This window comes from Leptonychotes weddellii, chromosome 1 (genome assembly GCF_054177405.1).
Source record: "Leptonychotes weddellii isolate Sample4059 chromosome 1, ASM5417740v2, whole genome shotgun sequence".
Lineage (NCBI taxonomy): Eukaryota > Metazoa > Chordata > Mammalia > Carnivora > Phocidae > Leptonychotes > Leptonychotes weddellii.
Window position 1 is genome coordinate 81,526,735 of NC_138369.1, and position 10,726 is coordinate 81,537,460.

Sequence of the window (10,726 nt, forward strand, 5' to 3'; positions counted from 1 at the left end):
GGGGGACCTCTTTGCTCTCTCTGCAGTTAAGCCTAAACCTCCAAACCAAGACACAGTCCCGGGGCCCCCTTCCCCTGCCTGGAGACGTGGAGGGAAAGGGACTCAGGAGTCAGCCCCAGGCCCACTGGGGAGGCAGCGTGGGCTGCCTTATGCCTGAGGTGTGGCTGTGTTGCCTTCAGCAGGCGTGGGGGCAGTGAAATTTCATGAGCTGCTATTCCTTTATTCCCCAGAGAGTCCTTTCCGATGATCCTCGTGGCCAACAAGGTCGATCTGATGCATTTGAGGAAAATCACCAGGGAGCAAGGAAAAGAAATGGCGACCAAACACAATGTAGGTGGCGTGCATGTGCGTGTGTGCACGTGTGTGTGTATGTGCTGGGCAGTCAGGGATGTGTAGGAGGCCGTGCCCATCACTCCTGCGGGAGCTTGGGCCTCCTGGGTAGTGGGTTAGGTCCCGCAGAGAGGCCTGGCAGGGCGTATGTGATGAGGGCTATGTTGTGAAACAAAACAGCAGACTTGAGAGAAAACACCCTCTTATCGGTCGTGAGGAGCTCTGATGGGGGGACCAGGTCCCTTCACAGTGGCCTGCGAGCTTGGTGTTCAGGCCACCTCCTGGCCCCCAACACAGCAGATTCATCGCTGGGCTGTGCAGAGGGCTGGCTTCTATCGAGTTCTCTGAGCCAGCCGCCTGATTATGCTCAGAATCATCGGACCAGCGGCAGTTCACCGAGCCCTGTTCTATGCCAGGCCTTGTGCTGGGGAGCGATCACTCCTTACCACCACATGCTGAGGTAGGTATCATGATGCCCATCTTACAGTTGGTCAGACTGAGGTTTGCCCAGGCCGCACAGTGAATATCAGTGGACATCTTTGTTTTCTTTTTTTCAGTTCATTGTGATGCCCCTTTGCCCTCTGGAAGTGCTGGGTGGGGTCACCGGGCTTCTTCCCACCCCTCCCCCGCACAAGCACAGCCCAGGCCCCTGGCCTCATGGGTCAGTTATGTAGAAGTCCACTCTGCCTGCTGGGAGGTCTGCTGCAAGGCTGCCCCTTCCCTCTGCCCGGTGGGCCCAGCTCTGTGAGTAGAGGAAGGGGGCTCACTGCAAGTTACTTATGCTTGTCTCTGCCTTCTGCGTCCATTCACATGTTTGTGTAACTGCCCTAGGCCCTGGGAAATAAAACTCTAATGACAGGAGACAGATAATAAACCAAGCAAATTACAGTGTCCCCCAATTACAGTGTGACATGTGCTATGGAAAAAAGTAAATCAGGGAAGGGGGTCAGGAATGTAAGGTGGAGGAGGATGCTTTTCCAAATAGGGTGGTCAGGGAAAGCCTTGCTAGGGAGGGTGCATTTCAGCAAGGACTCATAGGAGCTGAGGAGGAAGCCCTGCAGATCTCTGGGGAAAGAATGTTCCAGCTGCGGGAATAATCAGTGTAAAGGCCCTAAGGCAGGAGTTTGAGGATCAGCAAGGAGGTCAGCTGGAGCTGAAGTGGGAGGGGTGGGGAGCAGGAGGCCAGGTCAGAGAAGGGCTTTAAACTTTATGGGCTTTTGCTCAGAGGGAGAGGGGAAACCATTGGACGGCTATGAGTGAGGAGTGATGACGAGGTCTGGCTTATGGCTGCACAGCTTCTCTCCGGGGGCCATGTTGAGAAGGGCCCCATATAGGCCAGTCGTGGGAGCAGGGAAACCAGTTAGGGGCTGCTGGATAACCCAGATGCAGGTCAGCACGGCCCAGAGTGGTGCTGGTGAAGGTGGCAAGGAGGTAGTTGGATTCTGGACGTGTTTCTAAGAAAGCCAACAGGATATGTGCACAGATTGGATGTGGGGTGTGAGAGAAAGAAGGTGTGGCGGGTGATTCTGTGGTTTGGGCGTGAGCAACTTTCAGAAGACCAGAGTGTCAGTAACTGGGCAGGAGAGACAATCGGAGGAAGTGTGTGCGAGACAGGCGCTTGGTTGCAGATCTGTGGAGGCTGAGGAGCTGAGTGGATAATCGGATGGAAATGCCAAGGCGGCAGTCAGATACAGCATCTGGGGCAAGTACTGGCAGCGGCAGAGTGTGGATGGCATTTGAAGCCATAAACGCCAAGGGAGCAGGTGTAGATAGGGCAGGGGTCCCAGGACTGAGGCCGGACACTTGACCTAGTGATGCGGGGAGGTGAGGAGGAAACCACAAAAGGGCCTAAGCTCTGGGTGACGCATGAGGGCCAGAGTGGGGCGTCGTGGATGCCAAGTGAAGAACATGCCTCAAGGAGGAGGAGTGATCCACCAGGACAGAGCTGCCCCACAGTCTCCAGAGGAGAGCTGGAAACTCACCGCTGGGTTCTGAACAGAGACAGGCCTGAGGAGCCGGCTCCGTTTCCCAGTGTCAGGCTCCCTCAGGCCTCTCATAGACACCTCTGCTCGTCCCTTCCAAGCAGTGGGCGGGTGGGGGGGGCGGTGGAGAGCGGAGCCTGCCCGGCCCCCGCCGCTGCAACCTGGGCCTCCAGTCTCTCAGCCGCGTTTCTCCTGCGGCAAATGCCACTACCTCATTTACCATTTGACCAAGCGATTCTGCGAGCTACTATCGACAACATGCTATTTTAGAGCTCATAAGGCAAGTTCCTCTTTAGCTGCCAAGGCGGGCACCCCACCCGGCGCCGGAAGGTGGCATTTCCTAGCCCTGTGGTGGAGTCAGGCGGTGCTACCATTTAGTGCAGCGTTCCCTTTAGTTTAAGTCTCCTTGCTACTGAAATCCTAGAATTCCAAGAACCCAGATAATGCACCCCAGCCTTTCTTCAGTGGTGGAGGCAGGACCCCCAGAAAGAAGGCCGAGGGCACCCAAGGACCTGGGGGTCACTACAACTCCTGTACTTCTGAGTGGTGGGTGGGGCGGCACCAGCAGCTGTCTCAGGCCCCTGGAACCGTGCCCCTGCTGAGCCGGCAGGGCCACGGCCTGTGAAGGGGCTCCCGGTGAGTCCCAGCCCCAGCTACAGGCAGCTGCCTGCCCCTGCTCTGGGTGTGCGAAAGGAAGCACGTTGCCCTGGCCTCACAGGGTATCACAGGACTCTGGCCTCTAGGCCCTAGCAGGGGTGCCCTCCGTGCCTGGGAGGGGCCCTGAAGCTGACCTCGGCACCCCTAGCTGTCCATGGGCGGCCAGGCAGGGAATGGAACAGGCACCTGCTTCAACCCTTGATTCTCTGCCAGCTACGGTGTGGCTCTGGGCGAGCACATCACCGCTCTGAGCTCACAGTGTCCCCCCGAGGCACAGTGGAGATACTTGCTTACCTCCGAGGGTGAAGGTGGGGAGTAAGTGAGCTCAGGGCTGCTGAGACCTGGCAGGCGAAGGGCCCAGAGGCGTCTCAGTCAAACAGCCTACAGTGGAGGGCAGTGGTCTTTCAGTTTATCAGAGCCTCGAAGATTGGTTCATGACTATTTGAAAAGTCTCAGCCTTGCTTCGTGTGCTCTGCCCTTTGCGTCTAGCCACCCTCAAGACCTCTGCCTGTGGCCACAGCGATGTGCAACGGTCCTTTAGGATGTGTCCTGGGCAGTCGCCTACAACATTCTCCTCTAAAGTAACAGCTCACCTTGTCACACAACCCCCCGCCCCGACCCATGCATTTGAACTGCTGGTCATTTTTATTTTCTTCACTGGGCTTTTCTTTTTTGAAAGTGTTATAATGAAATGTCTTAATTTTGTAACCAGGGGAAAGTAATGAAATACACCCGAGTTCTTCAGTCTGACCACAGTCGGCCTCCCTCTCTGGCCTGGGGAAGCCTGTATATTTTGCACAAACCCCACACTCTCTCCACTCAAGCGGGAGTGCACACAAAGCCTTCCCGCCTGTGCGGGGTCCCTGACGCAGGAGGAGAGGTGTGCTCAGAACTGCGTCCTGACCTCATGCAACCTTTGTCCTCCTCCCTGTGCCAGCCCGAGACTTGGGGTAGACACGGCCCTCAACACCTGTCCTCTGGGGGGCCACCTGAGCCACATCTGCCGGTGAGCTGCTGTCCTTCAGCTGGGATGATGATTCCTCCGGGTCAGACGTGCAGGCACAAGCCCTCTGTGAACGTGGCCGAGCTCCCGGACTCGTAGATGCAGACCAAACAAGAGCTGAGCCCGGCAAGCCTGTTGGGGGCAAGGAGGCACAGACTGGCTAGAGGTCACCGGGCTGCAGCGTTCTGCCCATGGCCCAGCCTCACTTCAGCCTCTCCCACCAGAGTCTGCTCTGGAGCGCCCGGGAAGAGGCAGAAGTCCCCTCACGGTGGAGAAATAGGCCTCAGAAAGAAAAAAGAATAGCATCAGAACCTATTTTAGTTTGATAAATGAAACAGTCTTTAGTCTTCAAGTATGTAAAAAGATTTTTTTTTTTCCTCTATTTTTAGGGGGCTATTAAAGATCTCTATGACTAGAGAATAAAAGGGAATTAGACAAGCTGTCAAAATTTTCCACCCTTAAGGAGCAAGACGCCACCAAGGGGCTTGAGGTTGTTGGCGCCAGGGTTCTGTGGGGGTCTCTGAAGGCAGGTGGTTCCTTGGGACCCCTGACAATCTGCAGCTTTAGGGAACGGGGCTTTGTGGACCTCAGTGCTACTTTTACCAAGTTGAGCTTTGCCTTCCAGATTCCGTACATAGAAACCAGTGCCAAGGACCCACCTCTCAACGTCGACAAAGCCTTCCATGACCTGGTTAGGGTAATTAGGTGAGCATTGCACGCTCCCCCAGAAGCAAGCCCTCTGCAGCAAGGTGGGTCGCCGGGAGGACTGGAGGGACGTGGCTTCTTGTTCCAAGGCCGGGGCCGTGCACTTCTGGGCCTGTTTTGTATTTCTTATCCCTCCACCCATTTCTTTTCCCCGCCCTTCCCATCTTCCTTTGCACACACCCCCTCACTCCTCCTACCCGTAGGGGAAGCCCAGAGCTAAAGGGAGGGGCCTTCCTGCCTGGGGTACTATAGCTCAGCCTCCTCTCCGGCCTCCTCTCTCCTCTCGGCTCCCCAGCCTCCACCTGCCTTCCGTGTTCTCCCAACACCACACCTGTCAACACCATAGGAAGTAGGTCCGTGTCCTCTCCACCGCCCCGAGGTCAGAGCGCCCCGTGACAGTTCACCTGAGCCACCACCGTTCTGATTCCTCAGCTCAAGTTGCTGGGGCGTTGCACACGCACCCGCTTTGCAGACCGCACACCCTGCCAGGCTCCAGGTGTGGTCGGAAAGCCTCGTCAGCGGTCTCGCTGCATTCCTTTACAGTCAGGGTCCCAGCCCGAACCGCCTCGTGCTTAGAGGGCTGCCACAGCCTCCCGGCTGCTCCCCTGTCACCCATCTGCCCATTTCCAAAGTCTGCACCGTGCGGAACAGCCTAACCCGCGGTCCTCGAATATCAGGCCCTTAGTGTGAGGCCATGTGCTGCAGAGCTCTACGGCTGTCAGTCGTGAACTCACGGGCAGGGCCCTGGCAGAGTGCTTTCCCCGTGCTGCCTGTCGGCGCCCCAGGACACACACACGCACACATACACAGACACAGCCCTTTCCTCATCAGTCCCCGGTGTGCACTGTGATAGCGCAGCCCCCCCTTTACGCCATAGCTGGTGGCTCTGCACTTGTGGAAAGGTCTTCTCGTGGGCATTTGGCCTCCCGTTGGGGTACGCGGCCCGGCCAGGAGCTGGTGGTATCTGGGCTATGGACCTGTAGTTCCAGGGCAGGCTCTAGACATAGGAATAGTTAACAGAAAGCATGCAAAAAACTTTTGGACTCAACGGGCTTGTCATTTTATTTAAAATATGAAACACAAAAATAGAGGCCAGTACTAAAGAACACATAATGCAGTTCACGATTTAAAGAACTACAGCCCCAGTGTGATGTCAGGAATTCTCCCCAGCAGGGCAACAGGCTTTGCCCTGCCCTCCCTGCCTTCCTGCTCTCTCTGCCCCAGAGACAACTGGCCAGGCCAGGCCCTCCCCCAGCGTCCAGAACAGGCCTGCTGCCTGCACACCCAGGGCCCCGGGAGGAGAGGGGCAGGGAGAAGCAAAGCCCGTTCTGACTTTGTTTTTCTGCCTTTCCCTGTCTCAAAAGGCAACAGATTCCAGAAAAGAGCCAGAAGAAGAAGAAGAAAACCAAATGGCGGGGCGACCGGGCCACCGGCACCCACAAACTGCAGTGCGTGATATTGTGACGGGCCTGAGGCCCTGGCCACGGTGACCGCGAACTGGCTGGCCCTCGGGGCCCTCCACTGCCTAACCGCGCTGAAAACCATTTCTAACCACGACCCTCGGCCCAAGGACCTGGCTCAGGAAGGAAGGAAGGGAGGGTGGGCAGGGAGGAGTGAGGCTCCGGCTTTGCAAGAAGGGCACAGGCTCTCCCATGTCTCGAGAGAGACAGGGAAGCAACGCTAAACAGAAGCAGCATCCAAGCCCCTCACGTTGACTCAACCCGGTTCCTCCCCATCTCTCGGTGGCTGTGTTGTTTCTTTGAAGTACACAGTATTAGTGTGATGTGGAAGTGTGTGTCCACGGACAGAGTACCGAACAAGCCATGATCCACCCCCCACGCCCCTGCCCCCAGCCCAGAGTGTCTGAGCCTGGGGGGCTTTTGTAGATTTTTAAATTATTTTAGTGATTATTATTTTATTAAGGGGGTCTGTGCCCACGGACTGGCGGAGCTTCAGGGCTTCAGCAGGCCTCTCTGAGAACATGTCTGGAATACTGTTGTTGTTGTTGTTTGTGACTGAGTTTTCCCAGTGGTGCCAAAACTCAGCTCAACATGCAAGTGGAGGGACTGAGAGCGCAGACGTGAATGAGGACGGTGGCCGGAGGCCGCGGGAGGAACAGCCCACTCCCAGCCTCCAGACCAGACAGAAGAGAGATGCCCTCACCCAGAAGGTTTTACTGTGCCCGAGGGTGCAGGTGTTAGGAAACGGAGTTTTATTTTGCTGAGCGGAGAGGCTGGGGCGAGCATGTCTGTTTTCAGAAGGGTTTTCATGATCCTGGACATGCATAAGTTAGGTCAGCTGACTGGCTTTGCAAAAGCGTCCGTTCACTTGGCCGACAGTGCAGATTGAGTTCTGTGCTCTCAGGGCTCTCCCGGATCTGTCTCTTCCTGCTTTCCCACCGTCTGTGCTGCCTCGCACCTCTTGGACACAAACACGTGGACGTGGGCATGTATGTCTCAGCTCGGCCCAGTAAGCTAACGTGGACGCCATCCAGAAAGCTCTAGTTCATGCTGAATCTTAACCAAAAACCATCCAATACTGTCGTTACTAAGACAGCACCAAGACCTGAAGCCATTTTCCCTTTGAGTCCACTGACTACCACCTCTTAAAGCCCAGTAAATAAGCAGACCCCGCTAAGCATTTGCAAACTTAGGATTCGCTTGCCTTTCTGGCACACGCTTTTCTTAGCCTCTTGGATCTTAACCATAACATATAATTAAAGGAAAAAGAAAGGTTGGGGTGATGACATGGCCCCCATACCTGTTCCTATAAGGGGACACTCCCCCAACTTCCTGAAGATGTCACTTCCTTCTCAGGTGCTGCTGGTGGGATCCAGAGACTGGCTTTTCCCCAGCCAGGGAGGGTGGACCACAGCGGGTGGACCCCAGGGAGGGCAGCCGCGACCACAGTGCCTACCCCTCCAACAGAAGGTCAGAAGACGAGCTCGTGACCTCATTTTCCACTGACAGATCACTAGGCAAACCAGAGCATCCCTAGCAGGTGGCCTGGCTACTCTTTAGAGACAGAAACCCTGAGAAAGTGAACACCCCACGGGACCTGGAGACACCTGGCATCTTCTCTGGTTTTGAAAGCGTGCTGCGTTCCTAACTCAGCAAGATCACCAGCACCAGGGGGCCCAGCTGAAGAGCGATTCTGTGTCGAATGAAATCATTGGGACTTCAGTTAATTGGAAAATCAAACTTCTTTATTTGTCTCAATGGCCTTTTTTTCCCTGACCCTGAAAGGAAAGATAACAAAGATCAGGCACTTCAGAGTGTCCCAAGGTCCTATAATGTTAATGGGCGTTTTAAACACTAACAGGACAAGGCTCTTTCGGACACTTCTGCTCCTCTGAGCCGAGTCTACTGCAGCCCCGTGTGCAAAGGAGAGGAGGAGGCAGTAGCAAGACAGGCGGGAAGAAGTACGGAGGGAGAGGCTTTGCAGCGAAGGAGTGGTGGGGTGGGAAGGGAAGCCGAGCACCCAGGGCAGCGGCCACTGCTGGAAAGCTGCTACTGGGCACGGACCAGCACCAGCACACCCCTGCCCCCTGCCCTCTGCAGAGCCCACAACTCCTTGGCAGCCCTGAGTGGGGAGTCCTGTTGGAGGCAGATAAGCTGACCTAGAATGAAGCCCTTAGCCATGAAGGTAACCAGACACACGGGTTCCATCTGCTTCTGGCCCCTCCCCCAACACGGGCAGTGCTTCTGCCCACCCCCGCCGCATCTTCCAGGGCACATGTCCTGCAGTCAGCCCGCACCTCAGCTCCACAGTGCTCGAGGGACAAACTGGTTAAGGAAAGGCCGGCTGCTGCTGAGTCAGGGGTCAGGCTTCATCTTCCATGACCTTGTGTTCCCCAGAGGTGAGACAGATGGATAACATTTTTCAAAGACAGTTCTTTGTGTTTTAGGGAACTGTGGGCCCTTGTAGCAGTGGGGGCTTCCAGATAGGCCAGAATGGAGTGGACCCTGGGGCATCCCAGTACAGTAGCTTCTCCATGGTCACGTGGCAGGGTCAGTTGGAACACCAGTTGGCCACACCACTCCATGACTGAGGAATCCAATGGGACTTGTGTCTTTGGTGACATTTTGGTGTTTCCACTGGTTTTCCAGACCACCTGAATAGTGCTACCTTCACATTCCCTGGAACACACCCTTCCTGAAATCCCCTCACCCCATGCCTTTGCCACTGTGTGCTCTCAAATTTTCTCCGAAAATTTTAACACCCCCCCCCAATTAGAGGGCTACTTTTCTACCCAACAGGTAATCTTAGCCATCTTCCCCACCTCTCCAGCTGGGGGCTCTGGCCACTGACTTCTCCTATACTTGGCCACACAGGGGGCACTTGGATGGTTTCTCTTAGGACTTTGACCCCACCTTGTGTTGTTTGCTGTGGAGAGTGCCTGGTGGCCTAGTGTGGCCAATCTCACTTTCCTAGGAGACATGACCCACTAACACATGGCAGCTCTGACCCAAAGGCCCCTGAGATGTGTGACGGTAAATCTGGAACCACAGACAGATTCCCTCCATTAATCAGCCCATTGGGTTAGAAATTCCATGTTGGGTTTACATAGAATGAAAGATACTTGAATTGTTGAGCGCCCGTGAGCGCACAGCTTCTGCTATCCAGTATTAACAGATGGCCGTTGTTGTGAAACGGGAGTGATGCCTGAGGGTCTCGATGATGCTTGAGCCTTTTATGTAACTTTTTATTAAGTCTTTGTGTATCTCAACTCATTAATAAAGAAAAGAAGAACACTTGGCCTATTTCCTCTTATTCAGATATTCCTAAACTTGCTGAGAACGTTGTAAGTTGTCCGTGTCTGGCCGTGTAAGGAGCACCTTACAGAGCAAACCTAAAGTAGAGAGGAGACCACTGGTGGCCATGAGGAGGGTCTCCTTCCCACCTGGAGCCAGAGGATGAGGGCAAGTGAGCGTGGTGATTAGAGACACAGCCTCTTGATGTCTGGCAGCCCTGGGTTCGAGTTCTGTCACTGACCTTTACGTGCCTTTGAGCAAGTTCCCTGTTTCAGTCTCCAGCCTGCCTGAGGACTGGGTAATAGTGTGCACCCCCTAAATAGACTGAGGACTGAAGCTAGGCTGTGGTACGGATCTCAGAAGTGGCGCTCTTTGTAGAGGACACTGGGCTGTCTGACGTTGCTTTCCATGGAAAGAAACTGCCCCCTGCCCCCATCCACAAGATCACAGTCTTTTGTACAATGTGGTTTCATTTCTCTGTTAATTGAACCTAGTGGGTACTTGGCTAAGTTGAGTCTCTCTGGGTCATTGATCCAGGGACTAGAGACCAACAGACCATATCCCTCTCTTGGAACGTCTTTGGGGAGCCGTAGCTAAAGCATGTAGACCCAGGGGCTCCTCACCCCTTCTGGGCTGGGAGCAGACTAGTGTAGGCACAGTGGTGTGGTGGCCACTGGGCCTGGCTGTCTGCGCATTCATTCATTCTGTACGTATTGATCAGGCGTTGGGCTTGGTGGTAGGCCCACGGTAGTGAGCAGAGCAGACGATCTTCTGGTCATCAGTTCTCCTTCAGTCCTGAATTAGCTTCCTGTGGCTACTGTAACAAATTACCGCAAACTTAGTGGCTTAACAGAGAAGTTTATGCTCTCACAGTTCTAGAGGCCAGAAGTCCAAACTCAGTAGGCTGAAGTCAAGGTGTGGGCAGGGCTGTGCTCCCTCTGGAGGCTCTGGGGGAGAACCCACTCCTTGCTTCTTCCTGCTTCTAGAGCTTCTGGCATTGCCGGGTTGGGGCCATTTCCCTCCAGTCTCCAAGGTCAGCATCTTCCAATCTCTCTCTTCTCTATCTTCACATGGCCTTCTCCTCCCTATGGCAAGCCTCCCTCCCTCCAAGCTGATGCTCCCTCCTTCACTGAGAAAGTTGAAGCCAGCTGAACAGAATTTCCACAGCTTCCTTCCACTGCCTCCACCCACCGCCTAGCATCTGCACCCACACACTCTGCCTTCTTGGCTGCTACAGGCAGACCATCCATGCTCCTGGCCGAAGCCAGTCCCTTCTCATGGGTACAAGAACACAT

At 55.0% G+C, this 10,726-nt stretch overlaps 1 protein-coding gene across 10 annotated transcripts in view; it reads left to right on the forward strand.

The window, feature by feature from the left end:
• MRAS (muscle RAS oncogene homolog) overlaps positions 1-9,431 on the forward strand; it is a 53,076-nt gene extending 43,645 nt beyond the window's left edge. For 3 of the 10 annotated variants that reach the window (XM_031035079.2, XM_031035076.2, XM_081827099.1), the window contains exons 4-7: positions 231-330; positions 3,907-3,975; positions 4,598-4,677; positions 6,042-9,431. In XM_031035079.2, the coding sequence (XP_030890939.1) occupies positions 231-330; positions 3,907-3,975; positions 4,598-4,677; positions 6,042-6,141 (349 nt within the window). In that variant the 3' untranslated portion in view covers positions 6,142-9,431. Of the gene's footprint in view, positions 1-230; positions 331-701; positions 791-887; positions 1,075-3,906; positions 3,976-4,597; positions 4,722-6,041 lie in introns of those variants that run through there. The other 7 variants (XR_014147253.1, XR_014147252.1, XR_014147258.1 and 4 more) reach the window with 7 other exon arrangements.
• Positions 9,432-10,726: the final 1,295 nt, after the last annotated feature.